Here is a 23,619-nt window from a genome sequence, read left to right as displayed (position 1 = left end):
TGGTTTATAGACTGCTACTGTAATTGTAGAGAGTTCCCTGTACATCCTTTATTCTGGACACCTGCTTGAACAAAACTCCATTCTCACTCTCCTGGGCTTCTCCAGTAAATGCAGACAAGCTTGGAGTCCCCAGGCCCTGGTGGTGCTGCCTTCCCAGACATAGTGAGTGCTATGGGCTCCCCTATCTCTCTCAGATCCCTCCCCATTTAGAGTTAGAACTCAGAGGAGTCCTGGGCCCACAGCCTACCCTGGAATGGGTAGGAAATCCTACTACACACAGCTTCCATGGACAAGAGAGTCCAGAATCAAAATACCTGAAATTTACAGAGAAAAGATACACTGATATGCATTGGAAGAAAACTTATACCCAATTTCACTCATTTACTTGTCAACCACTGGAAATGTACCTGTTTGCCTTTCCCCAACGCTTTCGATGACATACAAGTCCCATAAGCCAAATACATACAGTGTACAACTTTAATACCAACTCTGCCCTCAAGTTAAACTTACCAGAAATACTTCCCCACTTGTTTTTTATTCTTGTAGACAACAACACCAACCGGAGTTAATCCTAAGAAATACTCAGATTTGTTTTCTCCCTACAAAAACAAACATATGTTTATAACCATAAATTTGTTCATGTAAAAACTCTTTCTCAAACTGTAACTAGCCATACACACATAATCTGTTGCATAAATACTAGATCTGGTTTTTGAAAGACATCAGCTTAGAAAGCTAGCTAAGCTATCATGGTAGCTAATGTGCTGCTCATTTTTTTCAAAGTTTTTAAGAAAATTTTTCTTAGTGCTTTCTAACTGGTCACCTCAGTTCATTAAGAGAACCTGGACTACCTACCAATCCAGCCACTGACTGATTCACCCCACGTTGCTTCTACAGTGGTGTTCAACCCTGGTTGCACATTAACTGGAATCCCTCATGCAGCTTAAAATGCTGATGCCTGGGTACCATCAAAACCGGTTAAATAAGAATGTGTAATGAAGGGGCCCAGGTATCAAAAACACATAAATGCTCCAGGTGATTCTCCTGTGCAGCCAAGAACTGACAACCACTGGCTGCTCTCAAGGGCCCCTTCCAAGGACTCGTCTTGATCTTACTCTCTGATCGGGACAATCATGAGTCCTGGTTCACCACCACCCTCCCCAGAAACCTCAGGCAGCCACCTGCAGACATACACATGGATTTTCTGAGGTCTCCAGCATGCTGCTTCCTATTTCCATTTGTGATTTTAAGACTGCTCAAAAATTTTAAAATACGATCTCTTCTGGTAGGTAAAGACTGGAAACCCTTCATTTCCGGGCAATAACAAATCCCAATTAAGAAAATGGGATTCTGAAATGAAAAGGTCACAAACAGAGTGGATACCAAGAACACACAGAGAATTGTGTTTGTATCCATCTTTTTTCTACCCTAAGGTCAAATAACAGCCTGCAAAGTCAAGTTACCAAGGAACATAAGATAACTAATATATTTTCAAAAAATATCAGCTGTTGCCCACTTTCAGTTCTAAAAATTCGATTTTAAAGGAATGTATGGAAGATTCTAACGAATTCAGTTCATTTGCCATAAATTTCCACCTCCCACAAAAAAAATATTTTTGAATTAGAATAAACATTATACAAATGCAGAGGCATTTTGCAGAAGACTCTCTTTATACATTTCCTATAAAATGTATTTTTTAAAAAACTGAAAACCTAACAAGATTAATGTGGCTAGAAGAAAAAAAAAAAATTACTCCACAAAGTTTTAGAAGTATTTTTAAAGGACAGGAGTATGGAGCATTTAATGGTTTAATGAGATTAGACTGTAATTTATCAGGGAACTACTACTTCTCCCAAATATGTAACTTTTACCGCCATACTAACAGTATAACCAGGGATGCTTCTAATTCTTTACAAATAATATGAGATGATTTGTTTTAGGAAACTCTGATGAGCAAAAGACATATTACAAAATGAATACGTCAATGAGCTGTTTGCATTACAGTAAGTCTTATCAGTGTTTCTTAAAAATTGAGTTCCAAAACAACCCAACTGAGCTCCATAATCCAAATGACAAACATTCAATCTACGTATAATCTTTAGCAATTCACTTCATGTAAAGAATAAGACACCTGGTCCATTTTCTCAAATAATCAGATTTGTCTATTGGTAAGTGAACTCTCATAAAATCAAAGACAATGACATTACAATCTCACTGGTGTAGAATAACCAATTGATAACCTTAGAGAAGTGGCTCAAAGTTGAAGACCTGGATCCTGAACACTCAGTACAGATTCAGTGTAAGTGCCCACTGATCATATTCCGCAAGTTTTCATCAGCCACTGAAGAAAAACTGCAAAAATTCTCCTATTTATGCAGTGGCAACAACTACAGTAGGCAGTAACCCTAATATTGACAGAACCTGCATATCCAACATAGAACCACCAACAGTTACACATATACTGTTGCCTAAAGTCTACTTTAGCAGGCAGGTGATTTTATGACTGTTTTTCAGCCATAAAATCTATTTTCTGGAAAATCCTCCTGTTTTCTGTCCAATATAATCAATTACAGACCAATTTAAAACGATTTTGATGTTTAGCTAAGCCCTCTGGAGCTGTTATCCAGGTTGTGTTTTCAAGCCCCGTTAATTGTTTCCTACACACGGAAATATAATCACAGACTTTTATGCAAAACTCATTAGGCTTTAATCCATGCAAGAGATTCTTTGTGTTCAAAAACACAGATGAAGAAGTATCATCTGCTCGTTAAACAACAGGACTGCTGCTTTCCTTTGGGAGTTCCAGTGACTTTTTAAGAAAATGTCATCAGCTTAAAATACTTTGTGTTAATTAAATGTTACTCACATAGACAGGATGGAGGTCAACACCGTACATCTCCAGGGATTTAGCAGTCCTCAAGTAATTCAGCTCTGCTTCAGAAGGAGCCTGACCCCTACGCCCAGCATAAAAACAAACAAAGAGCCTTACTTTACTGATAGCTACTGCGCTCACAGGGAAGAGAAGCCACTTTCACTATATTCACTGGAAAAATAAATAATCCTTTGTGCTAATGCAAACATAAGCCTTTGTATTTCAAGAAGACTCTTGCCTTCGTGGTGACAGAATTAATACTCCGAGGTGATACTTGTAAGTTAATTTCATTTACCAAATCTAGTTTTGCTCATTATAGCTGATCCCAGTAGCCCCACATATATTAAAAAGTCTCAGTTTCAGAAACCCCCAAAGAGATTACTGAGCATATAAGCACTCAAATTAAAAAGCATACACTTTACAGACAGTTATACGTCTCTGTGTACCGGCAAGCTCTCCACCGGGAGGCAAACGAAGGAGAGCAGTGTTGGAGGGAAGAAGAGAATGGGCCCTCACCACCCAACCGGGGCTCGTCAGCATCTCCTGAGCACACGTGTCGTTCTTTAGAAACTGTAAAAGTACTTGTCACTTTCTTGATACAAAGTATAAAAATCTTCCCAAAATCTTCATTGGTGACAATATACAGAAAACAGCATTCATCCCTAAAGAGGGTAAGCATCTGCCAGGAATCCCCATGGATGACTGGAAGTGTGTGTGTGTGTGTGTGTGTGTGTGTGTGTGTGTGTGTGTGTGTGTGTGTGTGTGTGTGTGTGTGTGTGTGTGTGTGTGTATGTATGGGAGAGAGAGAGAGAGATTTTTAATGGTTAACGAAAGGAGTCACAAATTTTTAAAAATTAAGAAATCCTGCTTCGATGCAATCCCATGTTTCAGCCATGGTACCCTGGAAAGTCCAGCAATATAATACTTTTGAAATCTATAAAGAAGAATGTTTACCACAAATTAGACACAAGAAAGCTACCAAACCTTGATCAAGCTTTAGTCTCTTAGAAATAGCAGTCACGCTGTCAACACCATGCCATATAACAGATAAGGCCCTTTATCAAAGCTCCCTGATAATTTCAAAACATAAGTGTACTTGGAAACTCCTAGCAGAATCAGTATTCTCAGAATGTGCCAATCACGGTGCCCTTCATAATGTTATAACAAGTACTCTCTTAGCACCCACTTCAGTGAAACCTTAAAACGAAGGACTCTAGAACCAGGCTGGAGAGCATTCTGGGGCATGTTAATACAAGGTGGAGAGCCTGGTTTCTCTGATTGCAATTCAGCAACTGACTTCTGGTGCTACTCACCGAAACAGATCCTTTAGGCAAACATTTTTTGTTGACCAGATTAATTCTACATTTTTTTCACCTGAACTATAATACATCTGAAAGAAACCAAGCAAATTCAAAGGGGAATGTTACATAAGAGGCAATAAAGCAAAAATCAGTATAGAGGATTTAACCAAAATAACTATAATTAAATTATAACTTCAATGCTGCAGGCCATTAATTGAAAATCCTACTAGTGGAGTGTGTTTATTTCTCAGAAGCGCATGTGGTGTTAACATAATACCCCTTGAGGCTCCACACTGGCATCATGATCTCCAGATTCATCCCTAGAGACTGAATAGGGCTTTGCTTGTAACTGTGAAGAACTTACATACTTAAGACAGAGCAAATCCAGAATACATTAAGGCTTTTGTGGTAATAACATATATTTATAGTTTAAAAAAAATAAATTTCACAAGGTACTGATGACTGAAAAAAATAGAAGATTGCAAAATACAGTATGTACAGAATGATTTCATTGTAAAATCATACATACATAAATCTATATAAAATAAATTTTCTCTATGGGAAATCATGCAAAGAGAGAGGTCTGAAAGGCCATTAACTAAAAATATGTTGACTTTAGGTACTGGGATTTACTCTCTCTTTTACACTTTTTTTTTTCCTTTATACTTTTTAAACTGTTTGGGTTTCCTATGTGCATTTTAGTGTTATAAGCAGTAAAAAAAAAAAAAAAAACTTTAAAAAGAAAAAATGTTCAAGGCACAGATGAAGGATTTGTTAAGAAACTTTTCTTAAGCCTGTCAATAGCATAAAATGATGGTTGATGGGCGACGCGACGTAAAGTGGGATTCTTTTTCTTCCAGCTTTATTGAGATATAATTGACATATAACAGTATATAAGTTAAAGGTGTACAACATGTTGATTTGATACATTTATATACTGCAAAATGATCACCACTATAGCATAGCTAACACCTCCATCTCGTTACATAATGACCATTTCTTTTTTGTTGTGATAACATTTGAGAGCTACTCTCTTAGCAACTTTCAAGTGTATGGATAGACCTTGAGGGCATAATGCTAAGTGAAGTAAGACAGATAAAGACAAATTCTTGTATAACACCACCTGTATGTGGAATCTAAAAAAGCCAACCTCACAAAAACAGAGACTAGAACGGTGGTTACCAGGGCCTGGGGTGGGTAGGGATGGGGCGGGGCGGTGCGGTGCGGTGCGGGAAATGGAGAGATGTTGGTCAAAGAATACAAACTTCTAGTTTCAAGATGAAGTTCTGGGGGCCTAATGTACAACATGTTGATTATTGTTAATAAAATGTGATTCTTACATTAGAGTTTTATGAATCCTTTCTATAGCTTCTTCAAGTTCTTCCTTCTGATCAGGAACAAACCGGTACTCTGACACATACCCCGCAGTATGCTTATATGGATCATAATCTCCAAGTTCCGCTAAAAAAGAAAGAAACTGTAATTTTTTTCCATTTTAGGAAAATATTCCTAAAAATACAGGAATAAAAGTATTCTTCTCATGCTTAAACATTTTCTTCAAATGTTTTATTAATAAATTTATATAAGATAATAACTAATTTTAGTTTAAAACAACTCTGATGAGAATATATGGATAGTATAAACAAAATCTTACCTTAAAAAGATAAAATTTTTGCTTTCGGCAAGACTATGATTATCATTTTCATTTAAGTTATTCTTACCAGTTTATATGAAGTAAAATGTTGTAAACAGAGTTTAAAGTACATATAATGGAAATGCTTGAGGTGAAAAACAACCATATCCTCTCTCAGGCTATGACACAAAGAGATAAATCATGTGGTTCAAAACGTATTTGCCCCACATAATGGTCATGGAAATATAATACAATGCTACACATAACCCCATTACAGTTTACACAAAGAAACTAAATGAAACCAGAGAGCTCACTATGTTATGCTTATAAAAATTCTCCCTACATTAATCCACCTTCCAAACCCAACCAGTTCCCCAGTGCATTTACGCAACATTTTTCCTAGAATATTTTTTCTAAACTATTTATGGTCTGCAAGAATCACACAGGCAAGGAACATGCTGTCTTATCCCCTCCATACCCTGCTTGATTCTTAGAAGGGGCTCAGTAAATATAAGTGGAAACAGCCTCAGCTTCAGCCTCCAAAACGACAGTGCAACCTGGAGCTGCCCCCATGGCCGCCATATTGATGGCAAGAGCTGATGGACAATGGTTGCGGACTGTGGGCCACGCTCTAAACTGGCGATGGCACCTGCCCACGTGGGGTCATCACAACAGCCGCTTGGAAGCAGTGGGATCTCTGAGGCAGAGCGGCTCAGAGGGATCAATCAACTCCGGTGGAATGTAGACTAGAACAAATTTTCAGACCTTCCACTGAATCAAGAATCAGTGCTATTCCTGTGACTAAAACTCCATGCAACTTACTACAAGGGATATGTAACCGGCTTCACTTTTACCCCTTCTGAAGGCACACTGATTAAAACTTGAATTCTGACTAAATTCAATTTCTTTTTAGCAAAATGTCATTTGATAACAAGAACTTTATAAACTTGCTTAAAAAGAAAAATTCAAACATTCTTCTCAAGAGCTCTGAAGCAAATTTGCTGAAGTGGAACCTACACTGGATGGCATACGCTCCCAGCTGAGCAGCAGTGTTGATGGGGCAGGGCAGCCGGCCCTGAAGGACATCTTGCTTCACCTGCAAGAAAAACTGATATCTAAAAGAGAAATGGAAAAGAGGGATTAATGATATCTTCCACTACCCTGACCTGTAGTTTCAGACCCTGAAACACATCACCTTTAATGAAAATAAAGCCACTTTCTGCTCTTTTGAGAGGGGGCCGTTGCATGAACAAGGACTATTTACACACACTGCAGAGGCAATCAGGGTAGTGGCTAAAGAGTGCAGGCTCTCAAGTTAAACCAGCTGGACTGCATCCCAGCTCCAGGACTCACGAGCTCTTGGCCTTGGGCAGCTGCTTCACATAACAGCCAGGCTCTTCAAGGGTAAAAGTGAGATCATGAAGTATCTACACCTCATCAGGTTGACGTGGAGGTTTCATACAAGCTAGTCTCACCATTCTCATCACTGCCACTGCCACTAACACTACAACATGTTCTCACTGGGATGAACAAATTACAAGGACCCAGCCAATATGCTACGTGTTATCAGGGTCTAAAATCATGGATACAGGACAGAAAGGCCATTATAATGTAATTCCATCAATCCTCCCACTTATTAAGATGTTGCCCATTATCTGCGGCTTTGCTCATTCCATCTGCTAAAAGAAAACCTTGTATAATAATAGTGCTACCAGGCTTCCCTGGTGGCGCAGTCGTTTAGAATCTGCCTGCCAATGCAGGGGACATGGGTTCGAGCCCTGGTCCAGGAAGATCCCACATGCCATGGAGCAAATAAGCCTGTGCGCCACAACTACTGAGCCCGTGAGCCACAACTACTGAGCCCGTGAGCCACAACTACTGAGCCTGCGTGCCACAACTACTGAAGCCTGTGTGCTACAACTACTGAAGCCCATGCACCTAGAGCCCGTGCTCCGCAACAAGAGAAGCCACCGCGATGAGAAGCCCGTGCACCACAACAAAGAGTAGCCTCCACTCACCACTACTAGAGAAAGCCCACGTGCAGCAACGGAGACCCAACACAGCGGCCATAAATAAATAAATGCATGAATGAATGAATGAATGAATGAATAACTAAATAAATAAATAATAGTGCTACCCACTGTTCTAAACATTGTAAATATAGTAACTCATTCCAAGTATTTTACAGACAATAACTTATTTAAGACTTTAAAATGAGGTTAGTACTATTATTATCTCCATTTTGCAGATGAAGAAGCTAACAGACACAAAGAGATGAAAAAATTTGTCCACGATCTCGCAACTAGTTAAGTAGCATAGCTAGAACTGGAACCCAGGCAATGTGACCCTAGCACTCTCTTAGTCAGGATGTTATGCAACCTTAGCTAGCTTTCCCCCTACCCCTCCCATTCAGCCTTTCTGCCAGTGGGTGAAAGAGGCCAGAGGTTTATGAACCAATACAATGAACCATCCATGCCATCCTCAGCCACCATCACTTATTCTCTCTCTCTCTCTCTCTCTCTCACACACACACACACACACACACACACACACACACACCAGGCTGTCTTCTGTGATTTCTCTTTCTTTGCAAGGTGACGCTTGCTGTCATTGGGAATGGCAGGAAAAAAGCATAGGAAATTAATTATAAAAATCAACCGTGGTAAGTTTTTCTTCACCCAAGGCTCACAACCAAAGTTCTTAGTGAATTTTAGATGCTACTCTGATTATTTCTAGAAGACTGATAATCAACTTTGTACCCACAGGCTTAAGTGAAAATCTGCCTAACACCCTGTGTTTCTCCACTACTCATTTAGTAAATGTCACCACGGTTCTCCAGACACATAAGCAAGGGAAACCCAGGACAATGTGTAACCCCAGGCACCCACGTTCAATCACTAAACCTGTTTTTTGGAGTCTATACACTTTCCTCCTTCTCCTAGTCCAGGTCACTAACCACTGGGTTTCTAAAACCTTCACTATCCTTGCCGCTAGTCATACTTATCTCCCTTGCAAATGACACTTCCAAGAGGTAACTAGGATAATGTCACTCCCTTGATTTAAAAACAAACAAAACTTAAGACACTTCCCTTTGCCTTCAGGACAAAGTTCAAGATCCCTAAGATAGCTTACAAGACTTGCTTACTTCTTGAGCCAAATCTCTTGCCATTACCAATGGCTAACCCCACTCCCTAAGTTGCGTTTACTTTCCCAGCCGTACTAACTACTTTCCGTTCCCTGAATGCTCATCTTAGATATCAAACCCACTTTGTTATAATCATCTGGGTTCCTCTTGAAGAGGAGAAAAGCAGAGTAAAGTGACATTAGCAGAACTGAAATGCAAAAATATAGAGACATTTCCCCAGAATTACTACTGCTCGCTGGAAAATTGTGTTTAGCTGCACTCCCTTCCTCTATTGTTAACTTGGAATCTCTTTTCCTAAAGTGTATTTTTTTGAGTAAATGGGTCACAGAGGCATATTTGTCTTGCTCCATTAAGACTTTTATAACATTTGACTGAATAGTAAAATCTTTTGCCAAATAAAGAAACTGAGGGACCTAATCCTATAAGACTTTGCTTCAGAGAGAAAGGTAAAGAGAACCAAGGAGATGATTTCTCCTTGCTTTTACAAAGACAGAGCTGAAACAGAGAAAGACAAGCCGGTACAAAGAAAAAGGAACCAGACCCCACTGGTGACTGTACTCCCAGTACCTAGGGTTTAGCACACAGTAACTGCTCAGTAAATAGCTGTTGACTTGATGATAGACATATGAATGAACAGATAGACAGACAGATGAAAATGGAAAAAAATGAACATTCTTTGTTGTCTCTGAGAAATTCATGAAGAAAAAAAGGACATCTGTTCAAACTTCCCTGGGTAGCCTGCCTTTTAAAGATACTAGAGATCTTTAAGTCATTCCTTAAAAAAAAATAATCCACTAAAATCAAAGAAGACAAGTAAACTATTTTTAACTAATAATTTTATTAGTTTTTATCACAGCAAGCATCATATTAATTGTGTATAAGACAAACCTATGATATGGTAAAATCATATCTTTATATGCTGAACATTTTATCTTATCTCAGGGCTTGTTTTTAACTATATATAACTTATTTTGTCCATTTATGGGACCTAGACTACAATTTTTTATTTAAATTACAGATTTAGAGTTCCTGAGTCTTTCCTTCTACATCATTCTGATTAAGGCTATCACTGCATGTGTGAGCCCTTGTTTATCTCTGGTCTTAACCCAATAAATCCCAGTTTGCCTAGGACAGTTCTAGCTTAAGTCTGTTACACATTCCCTATTATTAATAACTCTCTTCATCATTCTCCCAAGTGTTAGGGTTTGAACAATAAATTATATTGTAACCCTAGTTACACTGTACCCACATTGGGGGAAAAAAAAAATGTTGATTTAACATGATCCTCTTAATAAGGAAGCTTTCCAGAACACACTCTGGTACAAAGCAGAGGCCGCATAAAGCAATTACTGGTTATCTTTGTATGTAAATTACCAAACTGGTGTACATGCACTGTGGCCCAAACTAGATTATGAGCCCTGGGGGAGAAGCCCTCCGTCTTGCACCCCATCCTCACTCATCACAACAGTACAACCAGTACAACACAAGAGAAGGGCCTGAAATACTGGTCTCACCATTTTGCGTTTACGTGATGTTCATAGAATAGAGCTGAATTGACACCCAGGATGTACAAGCTGCTAAGGACCATAGACAATTTAGCAAGTGTCAGAAATGCTGTTCTTTCCAGAGCCCAAACAGGAGGTCCTCCTGAGATTTCTGGGGCCCAAGACAGCCAGGAAGGCTCACAGCAACGAAGGCTGAAGTGCACCTTCCAATGACTTGAGACCCTGGTGAGGAAACTGAAAGATATGAGGACAAGTAGAAGTTTGATTTCTGGTGCCAGCAAAATGTGACACTGAGACATCTGAGAGGAGAGCACCTGCCTACAGGAAAGGCAGGACGGTTTCCTGCATCCAACAGAGAAGGATGCAGCCTGTGACAGGAGCCTAATCATTCTGGGTGAAACTTAATGTGCAGGACAGAAGGAAAGGTTTAAATAATAACATAGTACTGAACACTGTGGGGGAAATAGCATGTATGACTTAAGAAAAAGAAAAGCAGGACAGAAAGCACCCACTGACTCTCAAGAGAAAATGACAAAGATTGGGAATAACATTTTTGCAGTTTAAAACTGATGATAAACATACAGGAGCAAAGAGTAGCAGTATCACCCTGTATTTATATAGTCCTTTAAAGGTCACAATGTCTTTTGCATCCATACTGAAATGTGACCCACAGCTCAACTCTGATGTGTTGAGACCCATTAACTTCACTTAGAGAAGGAGACAGGGACACCGGAAGAGACTGTGTGACTGAAGGCCACTCAGCTCATAAAGAAGCTAAAACACACTAACCTTAACAAAGAGAAGGATATGGATTACCCAGTATAATAATAATAAATAATTGACGAGCTTAATGTCAATCCCCAACAAAGTACAATAAAATATTTAAAAACAAACACCTGTTTTCAGAAGCTAAAATGTATTCATCATGAACAAGTCATTTGGAACGAACATTATTCTCTTTTTAGAAAGAGTTAAAATGTCAGTGTCATCACACATAGGGTTGTCAGCAAAGCAACAGGCAGACTCACGCACTCAGACTCACTCATTCTCCGTCTTCGCTCTCTGGAGGACTGAAAGCATAGCTCACTTTTGGTCACTATGGAATCTCCTTGTCCTCAGTGCACTGGACAACAATGCTCCACATAGTTATTGAACGGAGGGTGAATGAGTGAGTGAATTCTGTCTTTATGCACAAATTCAAGAAATGCAGGCTAGAGGGCAGTAGTAGGATATTCTGATTAATGGATTGACATTAACCCGGAAGACCTATCGTCAGGGCTCCAAGTTGGTCTTTTCCTCCCTCATTTTTCAGTCAGTAATTTGAAAATATAAGATAATCATTATTTCTATTTTAGCTACCCCCACCATCTGAACACTTCATTTTTCCATTATGGTAAGTACTTTGCATGTATTATCTTATATATTCCTCCCATCATCTTTTATTTATTTATTTTTGGCTGCGTTGGGTCTTCGTTGCTGCGCGCGGGCTTTCTCTAGTTGCAGCGAGCAGGGGCTACTCTTCGTTGCGGTGCGCGCGGGCTTCTCATTGCGGTGGATTCTCTTGTTGCAGAGCACAGGCTCTAGGTGAGCGGACTTCAGTAGTTGTAGCTCACAGGCTCTAGGGTGCAGGCTCAGTAGTTGTGGCACATGGGCTTAGTTGCTCCGCAGCATGTGGGATCTTCCCGGACCAGAGATCAAACCCGTGTCCCCTGCATTGGCAGGCAGATTCTTAACCACTGCACCACCTGGGAAGTCCCCCATCATATTTTTGAAGAAATACTATAATGCCATTTTACAGATGAGAAAACTGAGACTTTAAAGGTTATGTAATCTTCTCAAGATAACACAACCAGTGAGTGGCAGAGCAAGGCTGCAAAACCCAGCCTGTCTGCCTCCAAAGTCTGCCTTCTTAACGAATATGTGCATTATGCTTATCGAATCTGCAGAAGATAGCTATGAATGACACATAATACATGGAAGGCTGTCATAATATTTTGAATCAGAATTGAAAATAAGTTTAACAGATGTCATGAGGACACAAATTATTTAAAAAACTGATAAAGAGAAAAGAGGTTAGATTTATTTCGCATAAACCTAGAAAGAAAACCTAATGCTGATGTCAGAAGTTCCAGAGATCTTTTCTTTCTTATTGAACTTCCACTGCTTTGTGAAGCAGTAAGGTTTCCTCTCTTCAAAATGTTTAAGAAGAAAGAAGCTGGCTAACATCTCAGGAACTTTTTATAAAAATGGAGGGTAGGATATATGACCTCAGAGTCCCCCAACTTCATCTATTCAGGAAACATTTTAGAGCACATAGCAGGTACTCCAAGTTGAAGCAATTCTATTAACTTATATTTTTCATAGTCTAGAGCCTTATTTTTTAATGCATCCCATTCATCTAAAACAATTTCCCCCTAGATACAATGTCCTTCTGGAATACGTCATCTAGCATGATAACTTATCTACATGAGAAGATTCAATGCAGCATCACATATAATTTTAAAAAGGAAACAAGTTGGGTAGTCATCCACAAGGGCAGGAGTAAAACAAATGGGTTAGATGGTGAAAGATGTCTTTAACCGTATGTAGGAAATTGTGTGACTTTCAAAAAAAACTGTACATGGAAAAATAAGTAAAAGCATGTTTAGGGGCTTCCCTGGTGGTAATTCAGTGGTTAAGACTCTGTGCTTCCAATGCAGGGGGTGCAGGTTTGATCCCTGGCTGGGGAACTAAAATCCCACATGCGCATGCCAAAAAAAAAAAAAAAAAAAGAGAGCTGTGTTTGACTCTTTACTGTATTTTGTCGTTTAACTGTTCTTAGATGGAATCACCACAATAAAAATAATTATTTTTTTTTAAAAAAAAGCATGTTTATTTGTGATGACCTAGAGGGGTGGGATAGGGAGGATGGGAGGGAGGATGGGAGGGAGGCTCAAGAGGGAGGGGTATGGGGATATATGTATACTTATAGCTGATTCACTGTTGTACAGCAGAAACCAACATAACATTGTAAAGCAATTACACTCCAATAAAGAAAAAATAAATAAAATAATAAAATAAAATTCAGGGAAAAAAAGCATGTTTACTGTAGCTTTATTTTTCATATCAAAAAATTACAAACTATGTACAAAATAGATGGAATAAGAACCTACTGTATAACACAGGGAACTATATTCAATATCTTGTAATAACCTATGACAGAAAAGAATCCAAAAAAGAATATATATGTGTATGTATAATGAATCACTTTGCTCTACACCTGAAACACTGTAAATCAACTATACTTCAATTTTTTAAATTAAATTTCATAAAAAAGAAAAAAGAAATAGAAGAGAGAAAGTGAAGGAAAAAAATTACAAACAACCTAAGAGCCAGTACAGAGTAGGTTGGAACAATTTTCCAACGAACTGAAGCAAGATAAATGTTCGACTTGAAAATGCTGGCCTAAGTATGCTTTTCCTTTAGTAGCTTATTTTGGGGGATTCTGTCTTTTGGTTTCAGTTTTTGCTTTTGCCAAAATGATCTCATGTAATTGACTCCCTTCCCTTTTTAAAGTCCATTATGCCTAACCATTTAAGTTAGCATATTCATGCAAATCAATGATTTTATCTCTAGGATATACTAAGAGTCAGTGTACAATAATATCACATTAAATGCTCGTTTAACTTACTTAAATTCGACTCTATGTTTTGTACAATAAAAACAAATTATTATAGATCATGGCCACTAACTGTAAGCCAGCAATATCATCTGGTTCTTTACATGAAATGGTCTAAAACTTGAGGAAAACAAGGTTGTATTCAATATATTGTGGGGTTGTAGATTACACACAAATCCATATATTCTGCTAATGAGCTGTTAGTAGTTTCTAAAGGGAAATTTCTCTTCATCATCAGTATTTGGTAAACAGATGTGAAGTAATGCATTATAAAACACTGCCCTTTTCCCCCCTTCTTAATACTAAATCAAGTATCTTTTGGAATCTAACTCTCATTTAAGATGTAACTCACTGGGGGACTTCCCTGGTGGTGCAGTGGTTAAGAATCTGCCTGCCAGTGCAGGGGACACGGGTTCGATCTCTGGTCCGGGAAGATCCCACATGCCGCGGAGCAACTAAGCCCCTGCGCCACAACTACTGAGCCTGCACTCTAGGGCCTGCGTGTCACAACTACTGAGCCCGAGTGCTGCAACTACTGAAGCCCACGTACCTAGGGCCCATGTTCCGCAACAAGAGAAGCCACCACAATGAGAAGCCCGAGCACCGCGACGAAGAGTAGCCCCCGCTGGCCGCAACTAGAGAAAGCCCGCGCGCAGCAATGAAGAACCAATGCAGCCAAAAAAAAAAAAAAAGACGTAACTGACTGAACCACCAGAGCAAAGAGAGAACGAAATAATAAGTGCTAGCATTTATCAAGCACTTAACTATGAGCCGAAACAACCAACTTATAAGAGCTTTACAAACATTATTCCATTTAATGCTTACAAAAACCTTACGAGACAGGTACATCTCCAATATTACAGGTGAGGAAATCGAGCACAGAGAGGTTACTGATAAAATCAAAATGAAGAACTTTCCTTGTATTTTCATATAATGTTGTGCCCTGTAATTCCCTAATGAGTTACAGATATAAATGTGCATTTATACCACTTGGACTCAGTTTCCCCATAAGCCCTCAACTCAGAAATCCCTCTTGAATGCAAAGACTCTTCATGAAATTCTAATGTAAACATGACCCCTCGCCTCAACCTCTCCCCAACACAGTGTCCCTTCTCCCATAGAGGAGTGCTCGGAGAAACCCTGGACAGGCAGCCCTGCCTTTGCAAGTGCTCGCTGCAAAGCAGATGTCAGCACAGTTCTACAAATGAGGCCTAATTACAGCACTTCAGAGCGGAAGAGAAAAGGTCTGATTAGCTGACCCTCTTCTCACTCTTCTGTGTGCGGTGCAGAATCAAGACAAAAGAAAGTCTAAGGAAAAAGATGAAAGGATAGAATAGAAACAAGATCATAGACTGTCTTAGTTATCAAGGAGATGATTTCCAATTTTCTGAGCAATGCATTAGGCTTTACTCAAGCCAATGACGGGTTCACTAGGAAAACTGACCATTTAGAGTTAAGTTAGGGAAAACGCTTCTGTTTTTGCTACCACATGCAGGCAGGTCACTAGTGGAATAAATGAAAACATAATGCTATTGTCTGCTCTTTATAAGCCATTTTCAAATGCTGGCATGGGCTGCTTTAACAATATAATCAATACCAATCAGAAATTCTGTTTTAACTGAAAATAAGATATTTGATGACAAAGGTAAAGTAATGCATTAAAAAACACTGGGTTTTTTCTCTCCCTTAATACTAAAAGCAATTATCTTTTCATTTTCCATAGAGATGAATGAAATCCCTGGACAGCTGATATTTAAGCTACAACAATTAAAGACAAGTGAGTGGCTCTTCAAGTTTATAATTACGTATGCAAACTCAGCATCAAAATATTGTCCCTACATGAGTGAACTTATCCATGAAACAAAAACAGACTCACAGACATAGAGAACAGACTTGCGGTTGCCAAGGGGGAGGTGGGGTGGGGGAGGGAGGGATTGGGAGTTTGGAATTAGCAGATGCAAACTATTATATATAGAATGGATAAACAACAAGGTCCTACTGTATAGCACAGGGAACTATATTCAATATCCTGTAACAAACCACGGGAAAAGAATATGAAAAAGAATATATATGTATATGTATAACTGAATCACTTTGCTGTACAGCAGAAACGAACAAAACATTGTAAATCAACTGTACTTCTATAAAATAAATTTAAAAAAAAATATATCCTCCATTTACGCAGTTCAGATGGCTACGTTTACAGGACTACAAAGACTGAATGCATCCTTCACAGTAACAATACAGAAATATCCCATCACAGCAGATGCAGAATCTATTATCATGTCACCCAGGTCCATGCCATTGTTCAAACACATCTATCGTCAGACACTGAACTGCCTCACGCAATGCTAGTTTAAATTTAACTCTCACAGGAGTCCCATTACAAAATGCCTGCAGACACCCATCCAAGTATTTGACCCCAATTTGTTTTAAATAAAGCCTTTTGTATATGTCATACATGTACTGATCAAAAGCAAAGTCAGTACTATACCTGGTTATTTCTTCTTTAAGCATACACGGATCTTCGGCATAGAATTTAATACCAAAATACAAAGTATACGGAGGTCCAGCTAAAAATAAGAAATAGAAATTAAGTTTCACATTATAAATTAGTCAAAGTAGTAGTGTAATATTACACAACTACTAAAAATTACACTCACCAAAAAGATTTGCAAACCATATACTGGATAAGGGGTTAATATCCAAAAATATATGAGGAACTTACACAACTCAATAGCAAAAAACAAATAACCCAATTAAAATAATGGAACCTAAATAAACATTTTTCCAAGGAAAACATTCAAATGGCCAAAAGATACATGAAAAGATAGTCAACATGGCTAATCATCAGAAAAATGCCACAAATCAAAACCACAGTGAGATGCCAACCTCACACCTGCAAGAAGGGCTATTGTCAAAAAGACAAAAGTGTTGGTGAGGATGTGGAGAAAGGGGAAGCCTTGTGCACTGTTGGTGGGATGGAAATGAATCAAACCATTAGGGAAAACAGTATGGAAGTTCCTCAGAAAGTTAAAAACAGAGCTACCATATGAGCCAACAATCCCACTACTGGGTATTTATCCAAAGGAAATGAAATCAGGATCTCCAAGAGATGTATGCACCCCCATTTTCACCGCAACATTATTTACAAAAGCCAAGACATGGAAACAACCTATCAGTAGATGAATGCGCACAAAGAAATGGGATATACATACACAATGTAATATTATTCAGCCATGAAAAGAAGGAAATCCTCCCATTTGTGACAACATGGATGAACCTGGAGAACATTAAGCTACGTGCAACAAGCCAGACACAAAAAAACAAATACTGCCTGATCTCACTTATATGTGGAATCTAAAACAGTCGCATGCCTAAGTGCAGAGAGCAGAATGGTGGCCGCCCAGGGCCAGGAGGAGGGAGACATGGGAAGCTGTGGGTCAAACAGTAAAAAATGTCAGTTATGCAAGATGAATGAGTTCTGGGGATTTAATGTAGAGCTTGGGGATAATAGTTAACTATTGTATAATACTACTGTATTACATACTTGAAATTGGCTAAGAGGATCGATCTTAATTTAAATCTTCTCACCCCACGCCCACCCCGGTAACTATGCAGAGGTGATAGATAAATTATTTAGCTTGATGTGGTGCTCTTTTCACAATGTATACATCTGTCAAAACATCAAGTTGTACACCTTAAATATATACAAATTTTTTATGTCAAAGATACCTCAACAAAGTTGTTTTAAAAATTACACTCACCAAGAATTTCTAAAGACAGAAAATGCAAAATGAAAAAACAAGAGTTCAGAATTGGGCAATAGTAAGGCTTCAACTATGTCGTTATCTATGTAGTATGGGTCTATGTGCTCATAAACACAAGAAAAAAGACAGGACCAAATACATTAGAATATTGCCAGTTCTTCTCATCTCTGGTTCGTGAGATAAGCACAAGTTTTACTTATTTCTAATTTTTCCATTTTTCACTTTTTCTACAACATATGTATTTTTTCATAATGAAGAAAGATTACTGATAAACAAAATGAATAGTTTTAAAAACCACCCTCCTACCACTAACTATTGTAAAAAGTAACCCCCAAAATCTGCAAAATGGTGGAAACAATTTCAATGCTCAGCAGCAGGTGGGCCATTTAAGTCAACCACAGGACATACACAGGGTACCATTCAACCGTTTAAATGGGCAGAGGGGAACTTTACGTACTGATGGGAAAAGATCACCAAGCTCTACTTCTGACTGCAGAAATATGACGCCTTTTGTGTGTAAAAGAAAGTTATCTGTTAAAATATGGGCCCACACCCCAACAGAAGAATGCATAAGAAATTACCAAGAGTGGCAAACTTTGGGAAGAGGGGCTGTAAACCTTTTTTGCCCAGCTTTATTGAGGTATAATTGACAAATTAAATTATAAGATATTTAAAAGTATACATTGTGAAAGCATTTCTCCCCAGCAAGTTAATTAACACATCCATCCCCTCACATACTAACTTTTCCTTTCGGTGAGGACACTTAAATTCTACTTTTAGCAAAACTGATAAGTCAGAAACTTCTTACCATGTATATCTCTTACCATTTAAAAACAAAATTATCAGTGAGGCTATGTGGTAGGATTAGGAGCAATATTTGTTTCATTCTTAAACTTTTCTGAATCTAAAAATATGTTCTTATATATTTAAGAACACATTTCTCATCTCAGTCATTTACCCCACACAGAAGAACTACATGCACAAATACCAAACATATATGAAACAAAATCTGGAATTGTACCTGGGAAAATATAAAATATAATTAAAACACTCATACTGTGCAAGAGGACACAAGCCCCTTCGTTTGCCAACCACATTATATTTTCACTAGAAATATTTCTATTTCAGAAGGTACAAATATAACCTGCACTGTTTCCAAAACTGCATACTTCTGAGCAATGTGGTAACTAGATCTTATATTAAATCTGTTTTAAAATGGATCTGTTACCTGGTGCACCAATCGGTGGTCATAGTTTCTAATTTTTTTCTCCAACAAAAGCTCTCTCACACAAGTAAAAAAGATACAAAACAGGCACCTGTGTAAAAATACTTCCACCCACACACTGTTATCCCAAGTCTCTGATACTGTATAACAGACATACAGTTTATTTTCATTTTTAACTAAGTAAATAAAGTCACCAATTTAGAAGCTGGGGAGAGGAAGTTACATAGAACAACAGATAACAAAGCCATAATGAATTTATAATATATGAACTATGTTATTATTTATTATTATTATGACACACAAGCTATGTGTATAAAACCCCTGTTGCTGGCACACAGAAGGCAAGCAACACTAGGGCCTCGCCCTGCTCCCCTAAGCTATGCCTTCCTGTGTAACGCACTCCTAGGCTGGAGCTTTTTTAGAAACTAAATTTTAAAAGAAACTTTGTTACAATTTATCATTAGAGTTGATTCCATATGTCCTGAGTTCTATGTTTCCTTAATCCCTGTGTTTCTATTTCTGACAAACAGACCTCTACCCCTGAACACAGATGTCAAGGAGGCACTGACTATTAAATATTTAGAAGAGCCAGGAAGTCCACCCGCTGCTGATCTGTGCCAATCAAGCTCTGGGTTACTGAGCAGATGGGTCCACCTGCACCTGCAGGACACGAGGGTTGGCATGTGGGGGCAGGAGGAGCACAGATGCTGCTGAGATGGTGCACAAAGGGAGGAAGGCCTTGTCCAGACTCCAGAGCTGCTTTTATTCTCTGGAACATGACAGATTACACCCTATTGACCAAGCCTAGATAGTCGAAATGTATTTAGTGACGAGCAGTTAAGCAGAAATTTGAAATATATATAATTAAAAACATTGTTTGGACTAATTTTCTTTTAGGACTTTTGGCCCAAATCAGCCCTCCCTTTCCCACTTACATACAAAGTGTCTGGGGTCCAAATATATAAATTACTATTCGACTGTATTTGATAATGTGCAAAAATGTTTCCTAAACATCTGATTCCCAACAAGCATCTGGTAACATATGCAAGGCAGGAAAAGCTCCAAGGAGGTAAAGCAACTCGCCCAAGATCCCAATGATGAGAACCACGTTTGCTAGTACTTAGAGTTCAGTGCCTGCTGGCCACTATTCCATACAGGCTCTCAGGGAAAAAATATAACACCTTCAGAGCAAGCAAATACTTCATTTATACATCACTGTTTTATAGATCAATCCAAAGGCTAAAGAAATGGAGATTTTGGAGCAAGGATATGTCTACCCAAGTATTTTTTGGCCTCCTAGCCTAAGACTGACTATACATATCAGGTGCTGGTGAAGTAAATTCCTAGATTATCATCTTGATCTACGTCTTTCCACAGAGCCTACCTTTAAGAAATCCTTATGTAAAGTAAGTTAATATTGTTTTACTCTAGCAAAATAGACAGAAGCCAGAAACTGGGAATCCTCTAATCTACCTTTTGTGAAGACTAATTTCAAGGCCTTTAATGATAATAGTCTCCCATTAGCTCAGGATAACTAAATCATAAGGCACCTATGAGAATCCTGGCGACTAGCAAATATTCTGTCATTTTTACAGATATTCCTTCTGACTTATCTGCTGGAGATGTGAGAGCCATTCTCCCTCATTAATTATCAAACTATCTTATGAGATAAAAAATTATGCATTATTCACTTACATAACTTTTCGATTGTAATATCAGTGTTTTATTCTTCCTGTACATCAAATTTTTAACAGGATGACATTTATTTAGGATGAGAAAGTAATTGCATTACAGATTATAGATATTAAACATAATATTTCATGCCATGTAATGAAATATATACTTCAAATGCTCTTAGGAACACTTGAATAATACACCTTAAATAAAATAATTTGTATTTTTCTTCATCATTTGGGTAGAAATCTCAACTTTTTTCTTATAAAAAACCTTTGCGTTTGTTTTAAAATAACAATTCCTGAAATTTTTGAACTGGTATTTTTATTTTATTTATTTATTTTTTATACAGCAGGTTCTTATTAGTCATCCATTTTATACATATTAGTGTATACATGTCAATCCCAATCTCCCAATTCATCACACCACCACCACCATCCCCTCCACCACTTTCCCCCCTTGGTGTCTATACGTTTGTTCTCTACATCTGTGTCTCTATCTCTGCCCTGCAAACCGGTTCATCTGTACCATTTTTCTAGTTGAACTGCTATTTTTAAAGTAAGTGGTTCAAATAGACAAGACAGATATTTACTGTATTTATTATTATACCTGAATCTTTTGGAAAAGTGCAGATTTCTAGATCCCAAGGGATGAGACTTGTTAAATTGGAGTGCCTACCATTCACACGAGGATACCTCTTGGAAGTTATCTGCATTCACATCTAATCACATGAACTTCCTGCTTCCCCTCAGCCTTTAATGGGCAGTTTGCTCACTCAAGAAGCACGTGGTATTAGAAGTCAGAAGGTCAGGACTTCAGTCATCCCTCTGCTGTCAAGCAGCTTCTCATCCATGGCAGGTCATAAGCTGTTTCTGATTAGGATTTACTCCTGTGTAGGCGGAGTAGGCAGAACTTGATGATGTCTAAGGTATATATTTTGAGGGTCCTTTCTCATCTCATAGGCCTCCAGTCCCATCTTTGAAACCTGTTGCCCACTCCCATCCAGAATGCTGGCCCCCTAGCAGCTATGTGTGCACTGACCTTGCAAAAAGCCTAGACATAGCTGACAGGACTGACGTGAGCTACTGACTCAAACCGGGCTGGTCCGACGCCCGCCCTAGAATTCGGAATTGCAATTCAGAGACAGCCAGTGCACTTCTGCCTGTGGCTAGAGCTGTAACTTGGAAACTGAGGAGGCTTCCACCACAGAGATGGAGGGGCAAAGAGAACCAGGCCACAGACAGAAACAAAAATGATGCTGATGTTCACAGAAACAGTACTGAGTTCCTGACCGTTCGTGCTGCAGTTCTTAGTTCCCAATTCCCTTCTGAGGCACAGCTCGGTTCCTGCCCTTGGGGTCCGTAAAGCACCATGTGACCCATTTTACCACGGGGAGTGAGCCAATACACATGGAAAGTACAGACTCAGAATGGGGGTAAGAAAGGCCAGAAGAATCCACTAGATCTTATTAGCAATAATTTGTACATTAAAGCAAAATGGTTTAATGATACAGTTTCAGTGTGGGAAGATGGAAAACATTTTGGAGATGGACAGTGGTAAAGGTTGCATAACAATGTGGATGTACTTAACGTTGCTGAATTGTACACCCCCCAGTGGTCCAAGTGGTCCACCTTATGTTATATACTGATATTTTACCATAATTTTCATAAAGACGATTTAAAAATAACTACTCTTCTGCGTACTTAAGGGCTGCAAGTGTGTGTGCACATGCACATTTATAAATAAAAACTTGGGTTATGGAAAGTAACGTTAATGAATATAACCTTAATTAGACTCTGAGTCACCTAGTAAGATTCATACTGATAAAATTAAAACCAAAACAGATGGGTCCTTTCTGAAGCCATAGCAATCTTTCAGGTTACGAGGGCACTCCTTAATTACCGACTCAGCCAACTGAATATTGTGAAGGGCAAAACCACTCCTTAACCCAAGAAACCCAAGCACTTTAAAAGGTCGAATGTCCACCTCTTTTTCAAACCAGTGCCTCTCTGCCTTTTCTATCTGAAGGTGAAATTTTAAAGACAATGGAAAAGTCACAGACAAAAGTTCAGGCCAGGTGCACACAAAAGCCAAATTCAATACTCAGATCCACTCAGAGTCTTTATCTACACAAATCTAATCAGAGTTTGCAGAGACCTGGCGATGTACAAACACCCATCTCCATATTCTGGCACTCAAGTGCTAATATTCACCTACATAGTATTAAAGCCTATTTCTGCACCCATCTAATCATGGACATTATACTGTTTTCAAACTTTAACAAAGTTAAAATCAAATACCTACTGTTGATCAGTTCTTTGTGTTCAGCTAGGGTTTTCGCAGGATCCAGCCAATACTGTGTGAGGAAGAAAAGGGTAATTACAGAAATTAGTTGCTTTTCATTGGCCTTCGCTTCAAGAGTATTTGGAAAGTGTTATTTTTTTAAATAACGTTTAAATAATAAGTAAAACATTTCATTTATGATATATACACGTAAACTTACATAAGAGTTTTCTGCTGCTAGAACATTAAAAGAAAAGAAAAATGTCAGTGTTTGGAGAGAAGCAGAGAAGAGAAACAGGAGAGAACCTATGCCGGGTTCTTAGTTGAATTCTTGTACTGGTTATAAGATCAGTAACATCAAGATGCTAGTGAGTGAGCTTCTTACCGCCTCTGGTGGGAAAACAACGGCTGCAGAGAATGCCCCCCAATCTCTTTCCAGAGTCCCTATAACAATTCCCCTACAGACGTGTCTACCCCTAAAATGTCTTTACTCTTTTCATGTCCAGTCCCATCCCTTACAGGTATTGCTGCTAGAGGTAAGGAAGAAAGCAAT

At 38.6% G+C, this 23,619-nt stretch overlaps 1 protein-coding gene across 9 annotated transcripts in view; it reads right to left on the bottom strand.

Annotated features, from left to right (window-relative positions):
- Positions 1–23,619, bottom strand: part of EPB41L4A (erythrocyte membrane protein band 4.1 like 4A) — a 270,520-nt gene that overhangs the window by 97,628 nt on the left and 149,273 nt on the right. For all 9 annotated transcript variants that reach the window (XM_082376858.1, XM_082376852.1, XM_082376855.1 and 6 more), the window contains 6 exons: positions 23,088–23,139; positions 16,609–16,687; positions 6,824–6,921; positions 5,514–5,634; positions 2,867–2,954; positions 511–599 (listed from right to left, as the gene is read on the bottom strand). In XM_082376858.1, coding sequence (XP_082232984.1) covers positions 511–599; positions 2,867–2,954; positions 5,514–5,634; positions 6,824–6,921; positions 16,609–16,631 — 419 coding nt within the window. In that variant the 5' untranslated portion in view covers positions 16,632–16,687; positions 23,088–23,139. The remainder of the gene's footprint in view (positions 1–510; positions 600–2,866; positions 2,955–5,513; positions 5,635–6,823; positions 6,922–16,608; positions 16,688–23,087; positions 23,140–23,619) is intronic.

The sequence above is a fragment of the Balaenoptera borealis genome, assembly GCF_965194805.1.
Source record: "Balaenoptera borealis genome assembly, chromosome: 2".
Lineage (NCBI taxonomy): Eukaryota > Metazoa > Chordata > Mammalia > Artiodactyla > Balaenopteridae > Balaenoptera > Balaenoptera borealis.
Note: the sequence above shows the minus strand (reverse complement) of the source record. Positions and strands in the feature narration are given on the sequence as shown.